At 54.0% G+C, this 25028-nt stretch overlaps 1 protein-coding gene across 1 annotated transcript in view; it reads left to right on the plus strand.

The window, feature by feature from the left end:
• COL22A1 (collagen type XXII alpha 1 chain) overlaps positions 1-25028 on the plus strand; it is a 243512-nt gene that overhangs the window by 201171 nt on the left and 17313 nt on the right. The window contains exons 49-55 of the mRNA XM_045978553.1: positions 1790-1843; positions 5381-5434; positions 10056-10109; positions 14174-14227; positions 18168-18212; positions 18923-18976; positions 20688-20741. Of these exons, the coding sequence (XP_045834509.1) occupies positions 1790-1843; positions 5381-5434; positions 10056-10109; positions 14174-14227; positions 18168-18212; positions 18923-18976; positions 20688-20741 (369 nt within the window). The remainder of the gene's footprint in view (positions 1-1789; positions 1844-5380; positions 5435-10055; positions 10110-14173; positions 14228-18167; positions 18213-18922; positions 18977-20687; positions 20742-25028) is intronic.

The following is a 25028-nucleotide window of genomic DNA, read 5'->3' on the forward strand; positions in this document are numbered from 1 at the left end:
GATAAGGCTCCTTTATTATTGTTACTCCAAATTTCCTGGTGCTCAGTTGGCATCCTTCTTTCAGAGAAAACCCTTACCCTATTCCCAATGTGCTGTATGGAATTTAATTACAACATAGCTAGGTTCCAGGGTACAGGGTGCTGGGGGGTTTTGGCAAAATTATATAGAAGAATCCAATAGAAACTCCATTGTTGTGCTGGGTTTGGACTAGAGGTGGAGGTTCCCAGCAGCAGCCCAGCCAGGGAAGCATGAACCTTGAGCTACGTATGCAAGTATTATCAACATCCTTTATTTCTTAAACATTTACTGGCTCATTACCTGGGGAAGAGGTGGAAGCAGATCTGACCACATCTTATCCCTGGGGAATTTACCTGGCATGGCAAATAAGACCTGTCTTCCATAGCTGTATCAGATTTCCTTGAGGTCCGTGGTACAGCCATTTCTGAAGCCCTAAAACTTGGCCAGCACTTGGTATGACATAGGCCCTCGATAAGTGTATGTAAAAAACCTAAAAGCTGCTGGAAAGGTTTCATCAGTAAGGTACCGCGAGATCTTGCTTATTTGTCCCCCCGTACTTGGTCCATATCTGCAATGCTTGCGGTCTTGGGCAGATCAGTGGACACACCACTGTTATGAGTGTCTGTGATAACAGAGAACACTTTGGGGAAAGCCCTTAGTGAGGGCCAGCGCTGGCTAGCTCTTTCTATGTAGGACCTTGCTGAGTCCCCTCAACAATTCAAGTGAAATATGTCCTCTCTTTCTCTCCGGTGCACAAAGGATCTGAGAGATGCAGAGGAGTAAAGTAAAGTGGAGAAGCAGAATATGGACCCAGGATCTGGCTCTGGGAGGGTGCACCCCAACCGACACCCTCTGTTCTGTGCTAAGCATGCTGCAGGCAATGCCTCCTAACCCTCCTTACAGCCTGGGCAATCATGTCACTTCTCCCCTTTCCGACGAGGAAACTGAAGTTAAACCTCTTCTACCACTTGCCCAAAGCCAGAAGAAAGAAGCAGCATATTTGTTCGTCTCACGACTCTCTGCCCATCTGCCAGCCAGCCCAGCTTTTCCTTTACTCATTTATTTAAGACCGAGTGAGCCCCGGCTAGCTCCAAGGCACTGTTGTAGTTCCCAGTAAAGCAAATAATCAACCAACACTAGGATGTCAGAGGGAGGCAAAGGCTAGGAGGGGCATAAAGGCATGATTAGGAGGGGCAGGGACTTGGGTCCTTGGGAGGCAGGTAATTTCTCACTGAGCTGGGAGGAGGGCAAGCTATGAGCTCCGAGCCCAGGGGGACTGGACTGCAGGCAGGGGCAGCAGCCTTGGAGAGAGCCTGCAGGGAGGGGGCAAGTCTGGGCTCACTCCACTGTGCTCACCTGTGTAGACCTCCTTCTTCCTCAATCTCTCTGTGCATTTCCCATCCTTGAGCTGACACAACCACGTGCCTTCCCTATTGACCTGGACCATAAATCCAGTCATTCGTTTTTGCCTCTGTCCCAAAACGTTCTCTGATACTAGCTGAAAACGTCCACTCTGAAGTGCGACCCTGTCCCATTGTCCTAGGATGACTGTGGAGGCTCTGGTCCTTCGTGCAACGTGGCTGCCCTGCTCCCAGCATCTTCCTGTTCCCAGAGGCCAGCGCCACCTGCTGGGGAGGGCAGAAGCCCCCTGGAGTACTTAGGGTTCCAGCTGCTGGGGAGGGGCTCGGCTTGTACCTTTGTGCTCCCAGGGCATCGTGCACAAAGAGACACTCCTGATTCTGCCGCTGACATCCTGCTCTGTCATCCTCAGGGAGCGGACGGAATTGCTGGTGCTGCTGGCCCCCCGGGAGTCCAAGGGCCGCCGGTAAGTTCCTTGCTGGACTAGACCTGCCTTGAGTCTGTGTTTGGGCGTCCCAGAACCCAGGGGTGCGCCAGCCCTGCCCCGGGCCTCCCTACCTCTGTGGCTCACTCACACCCAGTGTTCAGCAAGGGTCTTGCAAGGAAACCACAGGAGGGGCTGCTTTCTGTTGGTGTCCCGGTGTTTTGCCTCAAAAATGCAGGTTTGGATGAATGACGTGGCAATCTGTGATTCCAGGATTCCGTTAACAACCAGCTCACGCAGGCCCCAGCCAGTGGCCAGTGTGGTTCTCTCCCGACAGGGAGAGGGGAGTGGAGAGGCTGGAACTGACCCATGCCGAGGCTACGGCGTGCATCAGGAGGCACATCGGGCAGGAGGAGCCCCTGTTAGCAACCGCTCCAAAGAGGGGAGAGAAGTAAGAAAGGGGTCACACTCCAAGCTGGCTGGTGAGCAGCTCAGCCTGCCCAGGGATGTCTGGACTCCATTGCCTAAAGCTCTTGAGGGAGCAGTTAGGACAAGCTTCCCCCTCCTGGGACAAGGAGGACAAAGCCCAGTGGTACTGGGTCTCTGTCCAAAGCCACATGGGAAATCAGTTCCAGGTCCAGAGTGAAGTCAGTTGGGAAACTCCCAACTCCGTGTTCTTACCTCCGTTCCACACTGACCCACAGTGCGGGGCAGTCGGGGTCGGCCGCAGGGGTGTTGAGGTTGAAAATTCCCAGTCACGTGGATGGTCTTTCCTTCCTCATCTGGCCAGCCCTGTCCAAGCAGCCCACCTGCTGATTACCGATTCTCAGACAGCAAAGGATCTCCCCAGTAAAAACAAATGGGCTAAAAACCAAGCAAACAAATAAACAAACAAACGAAACAAATGAACTGTTGGCCTGAGGAGAATCAGATGCAGGACCCAGATAGGAATCCTCAGGTACTTGGGAATCAAACTGTATTGAGTGAGACATTGAGTCTGTCGTGGGGGACCCTGAGGCAAGCGACAACTGGGCTTGGAGCCATCTGGGGTCCTATTAACTTCACTGTATACAACAAACCAGAATATTCTCCAGATCTTCTTAGCGTAAGTAACGAGTGTTGGTCGTTAAAAAAAGAAATAAAGAACGCTAACTGGGATAAAGTTAAAAAAAAATATATACATACAAACTGAAAACATTTCCATTATATTTCGAATTGGAACATACAAACCAGGAGCTGATCTTTTCAACATGGAATGACGACCTTCCTTGACTTTGGGTCCTCAGCGTTGAGTCTCGTGTCATTATTCTTGTGACAGGAATATCTCCCCAGTCACTATTTGCTGCCCTTCTTTAACCACGTGCTGGTTTTTTTTTTTTTAAGATTTTATTCATTTATTCGGCAGAGAGAGATCACAAGTAGGCAGAGAGGCAGGCAGAGAGAGAGAGAGAGAGGGAAGCAGGCTCCCTGCTGAGCAGAGAGCCTGATGTGGGGCTCGATCCCAGGACCCTGAGATCGTGACCTGAGCCGAAGGCAGCGGCCCAACCCACTGAGCCACACAGGCGCCCCTATTTGCTGCCCTTCTTAAGGGTGGTTTGAGAGTATAACAGCACCCGTGGGATGATTTCAATGTAGAATCCTGGATCCTGGATCATTAGGGTATTTTTTCCTAACCTTTCATAGCTATCCTGCTACAGCGATCTGGATCGTGAGTCGTCCTTATAATGTATTTTGAAGTCCTCACTTAAAGATCGTTCTTTTTCTTTGTCCACCTAAGTTTAATGGGGTTACCTAATGAATAATTAAACTGTGTAATTTCCATAGCAAACTACGACTTCCACAATGCAAACAGGTTTAAGAACAAGCATCTGGACCCCTTGTGCATCCCCCGATAGAAGCAAAAAAATCCTTAAACAGTAAATATGTCTGTGTCATGGGCCATGTGGTCTCTGTTGGAAAAACTCAGCTGTGGTAAGGTGAAGTCAGCCACAGACAACAGGTCAACAAAAGGCTTCTGATAAAACTTTATTTGCAAAAACAGCAGAGGGCTGCCGTTTGCTGACCAACGGTGGCTCCATCCCTGGGGTCTTTGGAACAGTAGACATTCAGGAAGGAATCCAGGGAGCTCTATTATCCATATTCAAAGATCCCTAATGATGACTGAGTATTTGTCCCATGTGGACCCCAAAATATCTCCTTGGTTGCATGTTTGTAGGTTCTGGGAGATGGGAGGCGGTGGATGGTTTTGCTTTCCTGTTGTTATTTCGTGTTGGTCTAAGTGGCGCTGTGTCCGGGCAACCTCGGATATCATGGGTTGTCACGTTACAGAGACGCAGGGCATGCCAAATTGTTGTCAGGGCAAATGTGGGACCTGAGTATTCCAGTTTCTAAAGTTAAGGGGAACCCTTCAACATGACTGCATCAAGTGCTACTCCTTTTGAGAAAACATTTTAACAAAGGCGTCGTCAACCTCCAATGTGGTCTAATCCTCATCCGTTCCCAGGGTGATGAGAAAAGTTCTCATCTCTTCATGACGTGTGACTATTATCTTCCATCTTCTTCAGGGTGGAAGTAAAACTCAGTTGTGGGGTTTTTACTGAGTTTAAGTGACACTTCATAAAGGAAGTGTGCTTTGGGTCTCCCGATTGGACACTTCTGACGGGTTGATATATAAGATCTGCATAAAGGTGAATTAAATGTCAAGTAGTTTTGCTTCTTGCTTTTTGTGCAAGAAGCTAACATCCCAATCCTTACGAATATGTCACTTGGCGTGGCCTGTAGATGAGAATGTAAAACCTGACGCCAGCATTTTATCGCAGAAGGAACAGTGATGGGCGAGACTGTGCGTTGTCAGGGCCTCTGAATACGGTAGAGACACAGACGACGTCAGAATGTCCATCCAGATAAAGTGATAGCACTGATGATGTCATCTGATTTAGTGGCCTTGGTTGGCAGTGACGTGCATCTTTGGTGAATAAAATGGAGAAAGAAGTATGAGTTAATGCAATTGGGCAAACACAGTCTTTGAAAACACAAGCCCTGTATCATGGGGGAAAGATATACTAAAAGCGACCTACCGGTGGTAAAAAGTTTGGGATCCTCCAGACACGAGGACGGTAATAATAGACCGTCTGTTCAGGTACTAGTCACCTTTTCACTTGCTTTGGGTCCTGTGTGCACAACAGCCCCAGATGCTCTGGTCTTGAGCCGCATGATGAGGACCTGAATTTCAGGCAGTGTAGGGACAGAGTGTAGAGCTGGACCCAAGTGTTGTGGACCCCCAAACCCAAATATCTTCTCCCCCCAGACTTTTCCCACTTTAATTCCCCCCGAGTCTATGTCATACAGCCAAAATGAGCCCCTGTCTGCTCACCCACCCACGTGATTGTGCTCTGCCCGGGGCACCTCCCTGTGGGGGGTAGGGAGGGAGACATGCCTGGAAAGCCAAGAGGCAGAAGCACTTGTTGCTTCCCACCAAAGACGCCTTCCAGCCCACGAAGGCAATTCTATGTGAGATCACGTACTTCCAGAAAAGCGAGTCTGAGATTTAATGGTGTTTTTCTGTTTTGGATCTTTTAGGGGAAAGAAGGTCCTCCTGGCCCCCAAGGCCCATCTGGATTACCCGGAATCCCAGTAAGTGGCATTACAAAAGCAAACAAACAAACAAACAAACAAAAGATGCCTGGTTTCTCCACTACAAAAATGGGCAAACAGGGCACCTGGGTGGCTCAGTGGGTTAAACCTCTGCCTTCGACTCAGGTCATGATCTCAGGGTCCTGGGATCGAGCCCCGCATCGGGCTCTCTGCTCAGTGGGGAGCCTGCTTCCTCCTTTCTCTCTCTCTGCTTGCCTCTCCGCCTACTTGAGATCTCTGTCTGTCAAATAAATAAATAATATGTTTAAAAAAAAATGGGCAAACAAAAATAGATTTGCCCACTGTTAAAGCAATGCATGGTTCTGAAGGGAGTTTCCAGTGCTCCAGAAAGTGAGGATAATCCCTAACCAAAGCCAGGTACAGTTTTGGTTGGGGTCAGTGTAAACCTCATTGTCTCACGCAGCAGGTATTGCTGACTTGTGTAGATGGCGTTTCCCCCTGTCCACACACACACGTACATGTATGTGCAGAGTTGAGCTAGCCCACACACACGTGTGCACAGCTCTGACGATTCTCTCTGATGATAGAAACAGCTCCTGCTCCCCACACTGATGTTAAATGTTCGTGAGCTCATTAAATTTTACATACACTCTACCCCATAAATATACCATAATATATGTGATCACTCCTCTGTTGCCACAGAAATCACACGGTTATTGGAAAAAGACTGTAATAAGCTAGTTTGCAGGCCTGGTGCTTTCCTGTTTTCTGTACGATGGTCCACAAAGGTGGGGTCTACTTGTCGGGTACAATATTGTCTGAGGTTCTTGATACATAACTGCCAAATTACTTCCTACAAATACTGTTCTGGACTTTTACATCCAATATACCTCTCAGTGGGGTGGAGCTCTTCAGGGTGTTACTAATAAGACGGGTGAAGAGAGGCCATGTGCTACCTTCTCCGTGGAGTATGAATCCCTGTGGGGCTTGTGGTCTGGCCTGGGCCGACTGCTGGGGGCTCTAGTGGCCACAACCCCCCCACCCCTGCCCTGCATAACCATGTGTTTTATTGCAGACACGCTGGCTTCCTCTTGGTTCCTAAAATGCTCTGCATCCTCTCCTCCCCCTACCACAGGACCTTTGCACATATCTTTCTGTCTACCCAGAATGCCCCTTCGTCACGTCTTGCACCAATGGATGCCTTTGATTCTTCCCAGTCATCTCAGGCATGAGCCCTAGGAAGTTTTCTCTGCCCCCTCCCCCATCGGCAGGCTAGGGCGTGCTCTCCTAGTTTCTTTTTCTTTTTCCTGACTGCCTAGCTCAGCTGTTGTCACATCTTTGTTTGCGTAATGGTTTGATCGGTGCCCGCCTCCTCCATTAGTCATCAGTTGGTTTGCTCGCTCAACAAAGTCTGCGTAGGAGCCTACTGTTTGCTAGACCTGGGGACATCCCAGTGGAGTGCCTGCTAATCAGGGCAATGCTCTAGGTCTTGGGTTCTGGAGACCAGGTTTTTGCTTCCCACCCCTAGTGAACACCCAGCAAATATTAATTACAGAAACAGGTGGATGAACGAACTGCTGCGGGAGAGCCCTTCGTCACAGAGTATCTGACAAGCGCCCCACCCCCCTCCAGCGAGGAGGCGTTCCGCAGGCACCATCGGTGGTGCTCCCTACAGCCACGCGACCCCGAGGTTGAGTAACCTGTGCGGGCTGCTCAGACCTGAGAACACGGGCTGGGATGCGAAGACCCTTTGGTCTAAACGGCAGCCCGGTAGCCTAGCCCGTTCCAGCAGCGGGGAAGAATTGACAGATTTAATTCCAGCGGTGGTAAAGCTACGGAGAGAAAATCCGGGTTTGGCTTTTGTGCTGACCCCTTATCACTGAAGTCCTTGTGTGCGGGAGAAGAGAGACTTGACCTTTGCTGTGACTGTGCGTACCATGCAGACCCCATCCTGGGGCTTAGACCTGAGCCAGGCCTGGGCGTGTGCCTCCCTGGTGCCCATGAAGGGACCCTGCTTTCCTGTCTCTCACTCCATCCCCACTCCTAGCTGCCCTGAACTGCTTGTTCCTTCTAGAGCATTCCTGTCTCAGAAACGCTCCCTCCCCCTCTGCCCGGACAATAAGACTCATCAGAGCTTTCCTGTGCACGGTGCTCACTGCCCTGCAAGCCCCATGCAGAGAGCTCTCCGCACATTAACGCATGTATCCCATGCCTCGGGCCCCCTCAGCCGCTCATCCCAAGGTCCCGGCTGGACGTTATGTTCTCCAGGAGGCACCTCGAGCCTCCCCAGTGGCTTAGGTAGAACTCCGTGCTGTGTTTCCGGAGCCCTCAGCCCCTGTGCTGTCACAGCACTGAGGGCGTGCAACCCCACACACCTGCTCACGTCTGTCCGCCTGGGCCACCCCTCGCCAGCACAACACCAACTACTGACCCAGGCCAGCGTTCAAGGTACCAGACGGACCCTGCCCTCATCCCCGCCGGCGTGCAGCCTGGGGTCTCATGGAGAAGCCAAAGAGAAAAGGAAGGAACCACTGGCACAAAATGTGATGTGCTTGTGACGCAGGGGGACCCAGGGGGCCACAGAGCCCAGGGGTGGATACCCAAGCCGGATCCAGAGGGATAGCTGGGGAGCTGACAACCAAGGGGAGTGTTCAAGGTCAAGTAGTCTAGGAGAAGAAGGATGAGAAGGGGCAGGAAGAAGGCATTTCAGGTAAAAGGAGCAACTTATAAATGACACAGACGTATTTCCGTACAGGAACTGCTTAGAAGAAATGCTGAATATTAAGAAGTGGCTTCCACGGCTGGTAGGGGCTGGGAGGCGCGCAGTGAAGCCTTTCGCTGGCCCTCACTGAGCACCCACGTGAGCTATCCCCGAGCAGAACAACACACCCTATCTTTTCTTAAGCATCAGCTATGCGCCATGCTCTGTCCCAGAAGGACCCTCTATATTCCTCTTGCCTGCAGGACGTGGGAGTGTCCCTACAATTCACTGAAGGTGCAGAAACAGGCCCTGAGATGTTGAAGGTGTCAGCAGCCTGTCAGCTCGGGGCAGCCCTACCCTCCTGCAGAACCGCGTTTCCTTCTCACAGGATTTGACTGGCCACCCTCTGCCTACATTTGCGTTTCCCTCAGTGGCCCTTGTGCCGCTCCTGGGGACCACGTGTCTGCGCCAGGAGTCCTGGGGTCTCCTGCCGGCCTCCAGCCAGCATCTGCTGGTCCGCCCCTTGTCTCCTCCTGTGGCATCAACTTTGTCTTCCGTGCACGGGCCGCTGTAGCATGCACGGGAAGTGGTTTCCGGGAACTGGACTCTCAACTGAAGAGGATCAGTGCAGCAGCACCTGGGGGGCTCTGTCGGTTGAGCGTCTGACTCAAGGTTTTGGCTCAGGTCATGATCTCAGGGTCGTCGGATTGAGCCCTACGATGGGCTCTGCGCTGGGTGTGGATTCTGCTTGCAATTCTGTCTCTCCCTCTGCCCCTCCCCGACTCTCTCTGCTTCTCTGGGAAGAAAGAATGCGGAAGAGGATCAGTGTAGCCTGACCCTCCAGCAGCCCTGCAGGTAGCTGGCCAGGGCGGCTACGGCAGGAGAAGCGCTCGTGAAGAGTTCCAGGAACCACTGAGCATCGGCCTGCAGTGAACTTTGATTCCTGTCCCCAGTGGCTTTCCAGCAGTGCCAAAACCCTGACGCCAAAGGCACTGATGAGGAACCACGCTCGGGTTCATGAGCGCTTGCAGCAGTCGGGGCATCCCCGTGGCTGGCACCATTTACCCATGCCTGGTTTGCTCTGCAAGCAGATGCATCAGTTCTGGGCCGCCCGGGCGACTCGGCAGGGAGGACCGGCATTGTTTTTTAGGAGAAGGGCACCGGGGAGCCAAGCATACTAGTACTTCCAACATCATATGCCTAGTAGTGCAGGCGGGGCTCGGACCTTGCCTGGTTTGACTCCGTTTCCCCTCTGCCCTGCTGCCTTGTGGCTTTCTTTTCCCAGACCCCACGCAGGGCAGGTGGCCCAGGATTGGAATCCAAGTCTGTGTGCTGTCATAGTCCTTGCACAGCTTTATTCTCCCATTTGCAAAGACTCCAGAAGAATACTGGTCTCTTAGATTAACGCAAGGCTTACAAGACCTCCCTTGGAGAAGGAGGTTGGTTACAGGGAGGGGGAAACCCAGCTAGATTTCAGGGAAAGAAAGGCCAAGCGTTCGCGGCCATTCTGTAACCCATGCAGAATCCTCACTGTCTTTCTCTGAGCCCCCATGTGTTCCCGGGGCTGTGCCCCGTGCTCTCCTGCATCCAGTCCCCTCACCATCAGAAGCTGCGTCCTTACCTCTCGTCGCTGGGTTCAGTCCAGGAGGCCCAGGCATGAGGCGCCGTTGCCCTAAGTTTGACTTCAGGAAGTGTCCAGTCACGGGCTTCTGTACATCAACGGCTCTAATAATGATGCCATTGAAATTTATTGCTTTTCCACTATGCCAGGCACTGCAGATCTGAGAAGAGCCGACCTGCGGTGTTGGGAAGGAACCACGCAGTCAGTCCATCTGTGGACCCGCCCCGGAGCCCTAAGTGTGGCTGTGACCGTGCACTAGGCGTGCCCTCCCAGCAGATCCCCGGCTTTCCTCCCAGGACCTTTGGCCGGAGATGACCTTTAATTTGATTCTTTTGCAGGGAGAAGAAGGCAAAGAGGGCAGAGATGGAAAACCAGGTCCCCCCGGAGAACCGGTAAGGGACTCTAAATTTCCTACCGTTGTATGGGCGCACCTGGTAATCTCTCAACAGCAACTGCCGTGTGTCGAGGAGCTGCTGGGATGCGGGAATAGTAAGAGTTACTTCATTTATTTGTCCTGACAGCCCTGAAGTGTGAACACGTCTGTCCCCATTATACAGCCGAAAAAACCGAGGCTCAGGGAGGTGACGTGATGGGCCCAAAGTCACAGGACGGGCTGGTGACAGAATCGGAACCCAATCCCAGGGCTTCTACCTGTCCTCCGCATTTTCTCTTTCCGCCCCGTGCAACCTCTATCCCGTTCACATAGGAGGGGAGCTGGGGCGGGTGAGCCCTGCTGGTGTGGGAACCTGGTGCCCAAAAGCCTGTGATCCCCACAGAAACTCTGGGCTTCTCCCCCACCTCCAGGTACGGGAGTTTGCCCTTTCTTCAATCCTGGCCCAGAGCCCAAGGGATTGTTTTGTCTTTTTCCTTTTTCCTTATTCTTGAATGTCCCCTGTGTGGGGCACCCAGTGAGGCAGACCGCGTGCACGCGAGCGCGTCTCTGCCTCGGTGGCTGTCGGCTGGAAGGGGAAGGGCTTCCTGCACAAGTGGATCTGTGGCCTCATCGTGGTCCTGCCACAGCTGGTCTCTGCTCTCTCTCCTGTGGGTCGTCGGGGCAGGTGGTGACGCACGTCTGTCTCCCCAGGTCCCTTCCACAGCCTCAGGCTCGAGGGGAAGCTGGAAGGTGGTGTGTAGAGTTCGAGACCTGACTCCCCACGGGCCCCCCAGTTAGGAGACTGGTTAGCGATGGGGCGCAGCCATTGGCATTCTAAGCAGCGCCGGGGGAGGAGGAGGACGTCCTCCAGGCACTGCCATGAACCTCCTTGGAGATGTATTAATAATAAAAGAGCAAAGGTACAGAGCAGTGAGCTCAGCCGGCCCTATTTCATGTAAAAGCTGGCCTTCGTGTATTTTTCTGGTGTTTGCATAATGACGGCCGGCGAGCTCCCAAACACCTCTAACTGTCGTCACCACCCGCGGGAGGGTGATTCTGGGCAGAAGGGCCGCAGGGACGCAATGGCACATTTGGGCTCCATAGTGAGTTGTTGTACTCTGGGGCCATGTGTAGGCATTGCTTGCTGATAACGTGTAATCTAAAATGAACTGAAATATCTTATGCCAAAACGACGGCCACAGCCAGAAGACCCTGGCTCCAGATGCTGGCTCCACTCCAGACCAGCTCCGGGGCCCCGGGGTGAGTCAGGCAACGTCTCCCAGATGCTTTTTCGATAGAATGAGAGTCACAGAGCAACCTGGCAGAGTTGCCGGAGAATCCCACGAGGTGAGAAACGGTGGAAGGCATCGGGCTCGTCTCACCGTTACTTTTTTCAGCGAATCCCTTTCTGCCAGTACCCCTGGCCGTGACTCCCGGGGAGGTCAGAGCTGCAGCGCCCTTAGTGCCACGAGGTGGGACAACATAAAAGTTTCTGCCGCGAGGTTTATGTCCCATTTAATTTGTCTGGTCATCAGCTGTTAGGACTCATTCTGAGTCTTATACAACTTGCCAGAAGCACCTTCTTAAACATTTTTCACCGCTCGCCAGATGCCGGAACCGGGAGACACTGCTGAGAGTGAAGGACTTAGTGCTCGTGGCAGCAAGCAAAGTCTGAAGCACCTGCCAAGCCGCTGGAGGCTGAGTCCCAGTGGGACGGCCTGTGGCGGGCACGTGGCAGTTAGTGGGATGTGGATGTGGGAGGGGAGAGAGGACAGATATTTCCACCGGGTCCCCACCTCGGGCTGGGGTACTGATGCTGACATTTTCCACCGTTATCCCTAGAAAATCCCCATCAGGCCTGGTGTCATTATTGCCCCAGATGAGGAAATGCACAGAGAGGTTAAGTAGCTGTCCAAGGTCACACAGCAGGTAAATGAAGCTGCCAGGACTCATGCCCCGGAGGCTGACCCCAGAGGTCAGTATCGCAGAACAGGAAGTCAGCTTCTCTGCGGGAGTGTTATTCTGAGAGCTGACGTTTATGGTACAGGAGGACTGGGGCCCATGGCCTTCATTCGGTCATTTATGGATCACCTCCTCCAGGCAGACCTCGGGCATAGAGCAGTACGAGACCAGGTCTGTTCTGGGCATGCAAGGGGACATCAGTCCCTGAAGAGACAGGGCTGGTCCTGCTGGGAGAGGTGGCTCAGCTGTTCCCACTTAGGGATGTTCCAGAGCCCTCCAGGCACCCATTCTGGAATCGCCGCCTGTGGCCAGTGTGAAGTCTTCTCTGTCCGACTGCTTGGGAAGTTGGCACAGGAATGAGCGGCATCGGATCCCGAGGTAGCAGGATTTGTTGCAAGTGAGGGCTTTGGGAAGCAGCCCCAGGAAGCACTGGGGACAGGAAGAAATAAGACAAGGAGAGAAAGAAAGCCATGGACCTCAGGCAAGCGAGTGAGCCACCCCGGCAGGCAGATGGGCCACGGTCACTGGAGACCCTCTGAGAAATCGTGAGGAGTGCACTTGTCGTCCTGCTCCTACCCTGGCTAAGCTTTTCATCTGTCCAGAGACTTGAAGCCCTTTGGACATTGGGGATTGCTCCGGGAGGCAGTAACCCGCACATTAACTTGCACGTCTCAGTGTCACGTACCCTGGAGGCTGATCTATGCACAGCCGTCAGCCTGGGCGGGAACTGTTCAGCGCTGACAGGTGTCCTCGGTGAGCCAAGGGGACCTGTCTGGGAAGAAGCATTCGCTACCGATAGTAGGTAGCTTGTCTTCATGTTGGCGTAGCCTTTCCAGTTCCTATGTGTTAGGGACATGGACAGACAGAGAGCAGTAGACAGGCAGGTAGGTAGATGATGGATAGAGGACTGGATGTGGATAGGTAGATCTATAGACACACAGGCAGTTTTTTGAGTTGCCTGTTGTGTAATCTTTTTTTTGGAGGCGTTTGAGCCATGATTATGGTGTAGGATGATGTATGGAGACTTTGAAGCCAAAATACCTGGATTAGAACCCCAGCGGTGTGACCTTGAGCAGATCACTTAACCTCTCTGTGCCTCAGTGTTTGCCCGGCGGATAACAGAGACGCCTCCCTCACTGGGTTGTAGTAAGGACTCACCGACTTACTGTGCAAGGCGCTTGTTTTGTGTCTGGAATGGGGACATCCCTCAAGAGTTGCTCACGTTACCGTTTTCCTACTGGTGACTCGGACCAACGATGGCCATGTCAGTTGACTGTGGAAGGTGGGGGAGGCACTGGGTGGTGCACGCCCAGTCACGGAGCTGGCGAGGGCGACTGTGCTCAGTTTGCCACAAGAACGGATCCAGGGAAGGGAAGGGACACCCAAGGTCACACAGGGGTCAAGTGCTGCCCCATCTTCCATCAGTCAGACAGGCCTGGTCACCCCTTCCTGCCCGCCCACACCCCCACACTGACCACACCGCCTGGACCCAGTCTCTCACTGGCTCATGGCTGAATCTGTCCAGGGCAGCACCGGGACGCCGGTGGTGAGGACTTTGAATAGCCCCAGGGTCCCCATAACTTCACAGAGTTAGGAGAAGCTGGGCTGGAGAAGGGAGGGGTAGACGGTAGGCTTCCCTGTCCACAGCAGCTGCTGGGTGAGAAAGGCATCCTTCGGGCTGGTGTCTGAAGCTGGGATTCAGGCCGGCTGTGCCGTTCATTCACTCGGCGAGGCACTACCTTCATCAGCCTCAGTGGCCCCTGGCGTCCCATGCAGTAGTCGATGGCTGCCCTGAGGCTCTTCTGTGAATGGGTACAGAGTCGTTCCTAGCTAGGATGTCTGCATAATTCTGCATCCAGACCAGAACTCTTCTGAGGACTATCAGGGGCCACCAGGAGCCTTGGGTGCAGAGTCCACACCTGTGTGACCAGCACAGTCCAAGGAGCAGAGTAGCTGGGTCCGCGGGGGTGACCGGCGTGCCCTGCGGTGGAGCAGAGCGCCCGCGGAGGGGTCGGCCCGGGGCAGAGACTGGCTGGCAAAAATGCTAATGCCGTGTGTGACGCCCAGGTGCGAGCGGAAAGATCCTTATAACGGTCTCGCCAAACTCTTCTTTACTCTCAGGGCAAAATGGGAGAGCCAGGTCTGCCAGGACTGGAGGGAGCCCGAGGCCCACCTGTAAGTGCCAGCGCGCGTGTGTGTGTCTGTGTGTGTGTCTGCGCGTGCGTCTGCGTATATGTGTCTGTGCGTGCATGTGTGTGCGTGTGTGTCTGTGCGTGCGTGTGTGCGTCTGTGCGTGTGTGCGCGCATATATGTGTCTGTGTGTGTGCGTCTGTGCGTGCGTCTGTGTGTCTGTGCATGCGTCTGTGTGTCTGTGCGTGTGTGTGTGTGCAGGTGCACGGTGTCCGTGGTAGAATGCAGCCGTAGCCCTGCGGCTCATGCACTGTGTCCACCCAACCCCGGATTTCCAGAAGCCCCTCTCTTCCAAGGCATCAGTGCTCCTACAGAGTAATAAATTCAGTTCTTCCAAGAGCATGGCCGTAAAATGTATTTTCAAAATTACAACCGTTGTTGCCATGTTGTGGTTCTAAGTTTTCTTTGTTCTTAACCTATGTGGTATGATTTTAATGGGCTTTTTCTGGATGATAGGACCTAAAAAGGAATCAGAGTTCTGAACACTTTCCATGGCTAAAGGTCTCCCCCGCCCCAATTATAAAAGTAACCCATTCTCATTGTATACCAATGACAAGGGTGGTAATAATACAAAAAGAATAAGAAAGATAATGTTACAGAGAATAAAATAGAGTTACTTGTAACTCTGGATACGGAGGTAAAGCTCTGTTAACATTTCCATGTATTCTTTCTAGATCTTAGGAATGTGTGCATGAAGGCTGTATGGATTCTCTTTCCTATGTATGAATTCTGACATTTCTGTTTATATGTCAATCTATTTCCAGCTGCCAGGCTTGTTGTGTGCATGTAAACAGACATAGATGATTTTTCTATAAAAATGAGCTCTGTATTTTGGGGTTGGTTTTTGTTTTGTTTTGTTTTTTACTACATGCTTACTTTTTCATAATTGAAAAATTGTTTACATAATTCCATAAAGTTGTTTTTAGAAAAAATATATTCTTTTTTATGATAATCCTAAAATCCACTTATCTGGCGAGAAGTAGGAGATCAAAGTGCCCCTTCTATTTCCTTAATATATTTTTCTGTGAAAATCAGTAACTCACTGGGCTAGCATTCGGTAAGAAGGAACTGAAACCCAGAAATCAATTTCCTTTTTCCTCAATCTCCTTGCCTTCACTTGGTTGTACTAGCATAGCGAATCTAAGAATGGGGGATACTACTTCCTGTGGGGGAATGAAAACACAGATTTAGTGATTATTTTGCTGTTGTTTTTTTAATTTATGTATTTATTTTTTAACGGTGGCTTTTTGGAGGAGAGGGTCTTCCTTTTACCCAGGGGGATCCATTTGCTGGGAGCCATGCTGAGGCAAGACCCTGTTCTCAGTTGAGACTTGTAAGGAATCCTACCTCACAGCAGGGGCAGCGGTTAGACACCCATGGAGGTGAAGGAAGACCCACGTCCTCTGGCCGGCAGGGCGTAAGTCAGACAGCCAAGCTCTGAAGAGCCACACAGACTTTGAGATAGATGAATGTGGGTTCAGCTTTCGCTTGGTCACTTACTAACTTTCATCAGGGGACCATTCTGAACCTCTGTTTCTTCTTCTGTGAAGTGGGGATTGGAATGTCTCCCTTCTGTTGGGCAGTCGTATGTGTTAAAGGAGACGGAACGTGCAGTTCTCAGCCAAGTGCTTGGCACAGTGTGTGAGGCTTCCTCAGCTGGTGTTTCTGTCCGTGATTATATGGGATGAGAGCACACAAGGGTCCCGGCTCTGAGCTGGCTGGATTTGGGATCCGAGTGTCTTTGAGGAAGGTGCTGGGACCCAGGCAGGCCCTTTCCCTCTCCAGGGAAAGGAAAGTGGCCAGTTTTGAATATCAGAGAGCACCATTTAGGTCTTATTCGATGCTGACGGCCACTGTGCAGAAGTAGGTTCTATCCTCACTTACGGATATGGAAACTGAGTCCCAGTGAAGACAAGTAGCACACGCAAGATGCACAGCTACAAGGTGGGGAGCCATGGTTCTCCCCTAGGCCTGACTCTGAAGTCAGCCTTAATGGCACAGGAGGTCCCTTTCCGTAGATTAATTCTGCAAAGCAATGCCTGGCAGCTATTTTATTCTTCTCAGTTTGTAGACAATGTTAGGACCCAAGGGGTAAGCTGACTTCCCCGAGGTCCGGTGATTGAATCTGGGATCCAAACCAAGCTGACGTCCTTTTCCTCCTCCTCCCCCACCTGCCACTGCCACTTCCTGGCTGCTCACCCGAGTGACAGGCCTGGATCTGGTGGCAGCATCTCATCTCCACCTCACTGTAGCCCAACACACGGGACACGTCCCTGGTTACAGCTGAGACCCCCAAGGCTCAAAGCAGGACATGAAATGCAGCCACTTAGCAGGAGTGTGGACCCGCCGGGCTGGGCTCCTGACCTCCTTTTGTCCCCTGCCTCTCCTGATGTCTGAGAGCATGCACCTGTCACGACACCACGTCCTGCTTGGGAAGCATCCCCAGAACCCCCCTGCCCAGAGGCGGGTGAGGCCACACTGTCTTATTCCCCAAGTTGGGAGAGGCAGGCTGGAGAACGTCTCCAGGGTAATAACCTCCACATAAGACAGGCTGCTGGGTCGTCTCTCTTTTTGGATGGCCAGGCCCTGGGGTGGTCATCTCCCCAGCAGGGTCTTCATCTGCTTTTTCAAACCAGGACCTAAAACCAGGGCAGATGGCCAGGGAAGAGCCTGGTGGGGTCAGCCGGGAGGCACTTGGTCTTGGCCCTGGAGGGTCCGATTTGCCAAAAAGCTTGAGTTGAGGTGTTGGACAAGGGAGAGTCACTCCAGGTCCTGGGGACCTCCTGACTCTCTGAGCTGTGTGCACAGGCACTCGCCCCACCCAGGTCCCTGCTCTGTGCCGGCCCCTGGCTGGAGACCAGCTGTCCAGGGCCCTCGGGGCTGCAGGAGCTCAGAGCAGTGCTCTGACAGGGACGCCTCATGACAAAGCATGAGAATGATCCTGTGAGCAGTGAGGAGGACGGGGTTGGGGACAGGAGGCCGGTAAGGAGGAGGCCTGCAGCCAGGAGCGATGTCCCAGTGAGCAAGGGGTCTGCCGGGAAGAGAGGACGCATGTGCAGGGGCCTGGAGCAGGAAGAGGGGCACACAGTGTGCAGACTGCAGAGGACACCGAGTCCACCGTGGGGAGGAGTCTGCCCCGCCCGGGCCGCCCTGGGTCTCAGCAGGTGGGAAGTACCTGAGAGTCGGGAGAGGCCCTTCCCGCCGGCCAGAGCAGAAGCCCAGTCGGAGCAAGCAGAACAGTGGAGAAAGGGAGGCCTTGGGTCTGGGCAGACCTGCTGGGTCTGAGTCGTATTACTTTGCCGCTCTGGGCCTCTGAGCCGGTGTTTTCTCTCTCGAGCCTCAGCTTTCTGCTGTGTGAAATGGGGATCATTACACCATCAGCTTGGTCCGGCTGCTAAAAATAATCGCGTCAACTCTGTTAACAGCTTCCACTCAGCTCCCAGGCCTGGGGACTTAGTCGGTCTCCAGGCTGCTGCTCTGTGCATGGAGGCCCAGCCCCGTGGCCCAGGCCAAGGGTCTTGGGTGGCATCGGCCACAGCCCCAGGAAGGAGGAAAGCACCCCGAGACCCACCTCTGGAGTGAAGGCAGTGTTGTTATCTGCAAGGGAAGCATCTGCCCCGGGGCCCAGCCAAGGGTATGCAGGCCAGGCCCTGTGAGGTCAGGAAGATGAAGATCAGGAGACACGTAGGGTGACCCTTGACTCTCTGGAGCATTTGTGGGACCAGCCCTGCCGCTCTGCTCCTGGCGTCCCTGATCATCCCATCAGCAGCATCCAGGGCCTGGCCTAGCCTGGGCTCCGGAACTGGAGGCGTCTGGTGAGCCGCAGTGAGAAAGGGCGGGGTTCGGCTGGACCGTCACACCACGTGTCTGCCCCTTCCCGCCTCATCAGCCTGCTTTTTGGTGGAATAACTTCTCTTTCTTCTAGGGCTTCAAGGGACACACCGGCGACTCTGGCGCACCCGGGCCCCGGGTAAGTGGGCGTCCCGGCGTGGAGGTCTGCCCGGGCGGACTGAGCTGGTCCTTCTAGACCCTACTGGGGAGACGACCACCCCAGGGCCTGGCCCTACAGGCCGCCGCAGCACCTGGTCCCCTGACAGAAGACAGCAGAGCGGGCGTCATGGGAAGCTTCATGCCCAGTCGTGGTCTGGTTTTTCCAAATGCTCTTTCTAAAGCCAGACATTGAGGTGTGACCTATCGGATCCAGTCAGCTTGGAGTGGGGGGCCCCTTTGTGGCTGTGTTGTGCACATGCTGTGCAACAGGGCTGTTGTGGAGGGCGCTTTGGTGCATCCCAGTCGGGGAGACGCCGGAGCCCACACTCTCACCCTTTGGCCTCTTCCCTGACCTTTAGATGCTCCAAATGGAAGGAACCTCGGGGGGCCACCGGTGTGACCCCCTGCTGTGCTCTGTGTAGTGATGAGAAAGCTGAGATGTCTGATGGGTCAGCGGGCGAGGAGGCAGAACTCCAAGCCCATTCGCCTGCCCTGGGGCTGGTGTTCAGCGGGCAGCTTGGAGAGGCACATTAGGGCCCCGTGGACTGCTGCTCCGGCCGGGACGCGGGGGGCTCTTCCTGGCGGGCCGCGCTCCCAACTCTTTGCCGGCCAGGTGTGCAGAGACCTGACAGGTGGCCTTCTGTGTTCTCCTCCCTCACAGCGGGTGTTGTTTCTGCTTCTCCCTTTCAGGGAGAGCCTGGTGCCATGGGGCCCCCTGGCCGGGAAGGGTCGCCAGGAAAAGATGTAAGTGTGGGGCTCCTGGGGGCCTGGCCAGGCCTGCAGAGGGGGCGGGGAGAAAAGGAAATTGTGCATCCCTTAGGGGCCAGAAGAAACTCCCAGGGCGGGCAGGGGGGTGGCCTACAGAGGCACCAGAATCAGAGTCTGAGCACTGGTCAGCGCTGTCCCACCTGCTCGACCCTGGGGTCCTCCCTGGAGTCCGGAGGGGGCCCTGGGATCTGGGTATCCAGCCTCGTGGTCGGTGCCTGTGGCACAAACGGCAGGTAAGGAGGCCTTGCTGACTTCATCGCGAGTAGCTTCTGGTGTCCGAGGTGGCCTGTGAGGTCCGGCCTCCCATGAGCTTGAACGGCGCGTCTCTCCGGGCCGCTTCCCCAGCTCCACATGCTGCAGCCCCACGAGCCCATCGCAGCCGCCATAGCCGCAAGCCCTGTGGCCCTTGGTACTGCTCACCTGCTCCCCCTGACGTCTGATGCAGGGATCAGGCACGATGTCTCTTAGCTCTAGCTGGACAGACAGAAACACCGAGACCCAGAGGGCTCCAGGGACTTACGGGCAGTCGGAGGCGGGAGGAGGTGGCCGGGGGCTGCACTGGTCGGCTCCGCAGGGCCTGGGAGAGCAGACGTCATACGTGACATCCTGCAGGGCCCGTCAGACACGTGTGCACAGCACCTGCCATCGTGGGGTGGATGTTCAATCAGGACCGTGGGCACAGGGTCCAGGGATCCCAGTACCTCCTTCATGACCTGCCTTTGAACCTTGGTGGAGGGCATGGTGTCCATGGCCATTGATGCCCACGGACCTCTCAGCTGGTCTGTTACCGTGAGACGGTAGAGCCGGAAGGGTCTAGAGGAAACACCTCCCCCATCCATGTCTCTCCTCAGCAGCAGGGTCCGCTTGAGAAAACTGGTCACACCCCGTGTGCAGTTGAAAACGGAACGGCTGCATTGACCCAGGCAGAGCCTATCCCCAGCCCCGACCCCAAAGACACCCCGATCTCTCCATCCCAAGAGCAGCTTGAAAACCCATCCCCTCTCAATTCAACTTACAGCAGAGCGTATGGAAGGAGCTCCCCAGGTGGGAGTGTGGCTGAGCTCAGCTTCCCCCACTGAGGGTCAGGGAGCAGCTGGGACAGGAGCCCAGGATGCCAGATCAGGGGCAAAGGCTTTCCTCCCTCCTTCCCTGCTCTAGGTAGGGCTCTCTTCATCGCAAAATTCCATTCCTAGAGGGGTTGAGTGCTTTGGAGTTTTCATTCATGACATGGGAGAGACTTACATGCCGTGAGGCCGCTCGGAAGATAAGGTTGGACTGAGTCATCAGCACTCCATACCCTGGCAGAGGCTGAGCCATGGCTAGCGTTCTTCTTACTGTGGCAAGCGTGGGTCGGGTCCCTGTCCAGTGAGTCAGAAAGAGAACTGCAAGGCGGCTTCTCTTCTCTGCTGGCTTCCCTTAGTTTGAGATGGCGCTGTGGGAAATCACTGTGGGGTCAGGTGCAAAGTGTCGAAGTGAGTAAATAAATCAAGTGTGTTCCTGTCTTTACTCCTCTGCGGGAGATGAGTCTGTCCATACTCGGAACCACTGGAGACTAGCGATGGAGCGTTTGGACAGCTAGTCGGTTCTCTTGCGGAAGTAGATAAAGTTTGGCCCACATTTGAAACTGTCTCTGTCTGTCCCCCTCCGGGCAGCCACTCTGTGATAACCTGATGTCTCTCTGTTCCAGGGAGATGCTGGACTGCCAGGGCCACAGGGTCCCCAGGGACTGAGGGGCCCCCCGGTGAGTATTTCAGGCTGTTACCACGGTGACGTTTGGTTGGTTCACCAACCCTGTGTGTTGTTTCCAGACGGCAGTATGTCAGAGCATCTGGAAAAGAGCTATGGCCCGAGCCCCACTACTGCCTCCCACCCAGAGCCCAGGCTGTTTTCTGGGACCACCCACCTTCAACGCAGACACGTGCAAGCAGCCACCTGGCATGGCGGGCGCCCTGGAGGACTTCCCTTTAGGTCATTCTCATGTCTAGTGTGTGATCTCTGTATTAGCTTCCTGGGGCTGCCGTAAGAACCCCAAATTTAGTTGCTTCCATGACAAATGTATTGTCCCACAATTCTGGAGGCTGGATGTCCAAGAATTTTCCTGGAAGCCAGAAGTCCAGGAGCAAGATGTGGGCAGGGGTGGCTTCTTCTGAGGGTGGTGAGAAAGACTCTCAATTCCACACTTCTCACTTTGCTTCTGGTGGTTTCCTGGCGATCTCTGATGTTCCTTGGCTTGCACAAACATGGCCCCGATCTCTGCCTCCCTCTTGATCTGGCATTTTCCCTGTGGGCCTGTCACTGTGTCCAGATGGGCCTGTCACTGTGTCCAGATGTCCCCCTTGTATAAGAACACGGGTGGTGTTGGATTGCGGCTTACCCTGCTCCGGAATGGCCTCATTAAACTAATTATATCCGCAGTGACTTCATTTCCAAATGAGGTCCTGTGCTGAGATAGCGCGGTTCTGATCCATACTGACGATAAAAGGAACCATGCAGAATTAAAATGAGAAGAAGACTCCCTTTCCAGCCCAGCCCCTACACTCCAGAGGGAGCCAGGGCTGATAGCGTCTTGTGTGTATTTTAAACTACTTCTGGCACACTTATAAGCATACCAGTAGAATATGTGTTCGTTACACAGCACTCTGTCTTGGCGGCTGGCTTGTTTTGGGTGTGTGTGAGTGTGGAGTAAACCAGGGAGTGATCTAGATGTTTACGGGCTTCCTGGGTCCAGGACACTCAGCTGGTAAGACCTATAGGTGGGATTTAAACCCAAGACTTTCTGACACCAAATTCAGTGCTCTGCACACACCATGGTCATGTTCTTTGTCTCCGGGACCCTACAGGAGGTGCCCAGGGCAGGTCTTAGGCATTGGAATGCTGCATCTTTTTGGATCTCACCAGACGAAGCCACATTCTCCTCTGATGGGGCCACAGTGACTCACATCCCACTCCCCACCCGAACTCAGCAACTTGTGGGGGAACAGGGTGTCCAGACACCTTCTACACCCACAGCCCAGGGTCCCAGTGGGCTGAGGAAGGGCACAGAGGACAGTCTTCAGACTGGGATGCAGGCAGCCTTTCAGCTGGGGGGCAGGTGTCCCGTGTGGGTAGTGATGGATACATTGTGTGCTGGTTGGCTACAGGGCATGCTCGAGAGCAGGCTACTCCTGCTTTTTGGGTTCCAGCTCTGCCCTGGCTTCTTATGTCCCGCTCTTCAGCAGCAGCTCACCGACCGCACTCACCTTCTCTCTCTGGAGTGTGGCATTTGTCCATCCGACAGCATGCACAGGCTTGCGCAGCTGACCGGCATGCCCTGTGTCCACTCTCCCATTGGCGGGGTCCGCCTGCCGATCCTGGGGGCATCAGCACCATCATGATGTGCAGGACCCGGAGGCTATGCCCAGCTGGGGGTCTTCCCCAATGACAGTCCCTGGCCCCAAAGCTCTCTGGGTTATGTGTTCCCAGGGGGGTCTGTCACTCCCAGGGGGCAAACATTGCTTCCTGGGATGCCAAAACCCCTTTCTCTGTATGTATCACACAGATACGCACGTAGACCAGAAACAGATATCCAGTAAAGCTGCGGTCTTAAGCTTCCATATGGGATGAGGAGGCTAGGCAGGAGCATAAGGACAGAAAGGTGGAGAAACCCAGGTCTCAAGCCCGCAGGCATGGAGTGGCGGCCATTGGGGTCCCTTCTGGCCCATCGTCGAGCTTCCTCCTCCAAGCTCTGTAGTTAGGCTGTGTCTCACTTGTTCTGTGGATGCGGGCCTCTTGCTGTTGCTATGCCCTGGGCCTATTGCTATTCTGGAAAGTAAGGGGAAATTACACAATCCAGCAGTTAAATTGGTGAAATGGTGGAATAGCGCCCAGCCCTCAGAAAGGGCCCACCCGGTAGGTGGTCGGTGGTCACCCTGGGGCTCCATGCTGAGCTCTGCTCTTGGAGGAAGGAGGGGACTTGACTCTGACTCCCCTGAAGTGTCTCCTAGCACAAAGTAGTGCTCTGTAAGTCCTTGATGAATGCTAGTGTGTTCAGGGGCACAGAAAAGGGAAGGGAAAGCCATGTCTGGGGGCGAGTGAGGGGTCCAGGATGGGGGAGGGGAGGAAGCCCAGGGCCTCTCATGCCACACGCAGGAGACGGGGAAAGCCCGAGGTCTCCAGAGGCACCTTCGTGTTTTTCTAACTTGCTCCCATCAGTTCTGAGCGACCACCATAAGGACTTTGTAACCAACAATAACTGCTTGAGTTTGCCAAATCCTCCCTTGAACGCATCAGAGGAGGATCTGTGTTATCACTGATGACCTCTCTCTCGCTCAGATGGAGCCTTCCCCAGTGCAGAGGAGGTTCCTAGCAACCTTCCACACCACCTTGAACCAGACGCTGAGTATAGGTCCGCAGCGCTAGGGACCACAAGAACATTTACCTAATTCACTCATGGAGTTCTCCCTGAACCCTACAAGGCAGGTGCTACTACGGTCCCTGCCCCCAGATGAGAAATGGAGGCACAGAGAGGTCAAGTAACTTGCCCTAGATCACACAGCAGGTAAGTGACAGAGCCAGGGTTTGGAGTCACATCCAGGCAGTCTGATTCAAGTCTGCAGCTGAAGACCCACCTGGACCTGTATGGGCCACGTTGCCTTCTCAGAAAGATGGGAGCTGGTAGGAGGAGGCCCAAGACAGAAGTTTGGAGAGCAGAGCAATTGAAGGGTGGGCTATGGCTTCCATTCAGGACAAGTGGGGGATGAGGAGTGGCCCACAGCCCAGGAGGGAGCCAGGTCTCAGACCCAGCTGGCCTCCCGCACCCTGACAGGTGACAGGTGGCCGCCCCGAGCTGCCCCACCATGTCCTCCCCCTGTGTTGGCCCGCATGCTAACGTGTCTTGGCCCTTATCTTCCCTGCGATCTGGAGGGAGCAGGAGGAGAGAGAGATAATTACCATCGGAATGAGCCACAGCACGTATTTTTAGAAGGACACAGATGGGTTGGTGGGTGGGCGGAGCGCAGTGCCGGGAGCAGCCACGATACCACGTTCCCTGGAGGGGTGAGTGGGGAAAGTTACAGAGCCACGAGCTGCTCCAATGGCAGCCCTCCGGGGCAGATGCCATGCTCTCTCTGTGCCTCGGCCTCCTCATCTGTGATACAGGGACAAGGACACCCACACTTCACGCTTCCCGGCAGGAGGATGGGAAGTGTGTTGCATGAATCACCCGCAATCACATGCTCACTTGTTGGAAGACCTGAGCCCTGTTTAATCATGGCCACCAGGAGCCACATGCTTAGTGATGCATAGGGGAGCACCGACTGGGCTCCAATCTTCCTGGGTTCCCGTCTCAGGCCCTTCACTTCTGTCTCAAGCAAGTGGTGAAGACATTCCTTGACTCTGTTTCCCTATTTATAAAGCAGCAGTGTTTGTATCGGTCATTTGTGGGGAGTTCATGCATGGGAAGCCTGGCGTGGAGGGAGTCCTCAGGCAGCGTGAGCTTCTTGTTAGTGTAATGTGTCTCCATTGGTGACTGTGTGCTTTATAGATCGTAGGATGTTAGCACCTTTTGGTTACAGGGTCAGTGGAGCATGGTTTCCTCTCAGTTCCTTCATCCAGAAGATTGCCTCCCGTGTGTCTGGTGTTGTGCTAGATGCTGGCCCTAGAGAGAGAGGAGGGACACATAGGTTCTTTGGGCTACTCCTAGCTGGGTAGAACCAGGTGAAGCCACAGCCATCTGGTGGCCGGGGGCGGGGGGGTTGCTCCCAAGAAGGAGGAGAGTGGTGGGCAGGGACAGTGACCAACCCAGTCTGCTAACACCAAGCTTTGAACTTCAGGCTTACTAGGAATTTGTCTAATCCTCAAAGGTATAGCTAGAGGAGTTCTTAAACTTTCTGAGTTTTACCAAGGATCTTATTGGTGAAACGCATTTATCAAAATCACGGGCATGCACAAAATACTGGAGTCAGAGAATGCTAACATCGTCAGGCCAGTGCTGGAGTCTGGAGTGAAGGGATCTTCAGGTTGGTAGCTGCAGGATTCTGCATGGCTGCTT

This window comes from Meles meles, chromosome 1 (assembly GCF_922984935.1).
Source record: "Meles meles chromosome 1, mMelMel3.1 paternal haplotype, whole genome shotgun sequence".
Taxonomy (NCBI): domain Eukaryota; kingdom Metazoa; phylum Chordata; class Mammalia; order Carnivora; family Mustelidae; genus Meles; species Meles meles.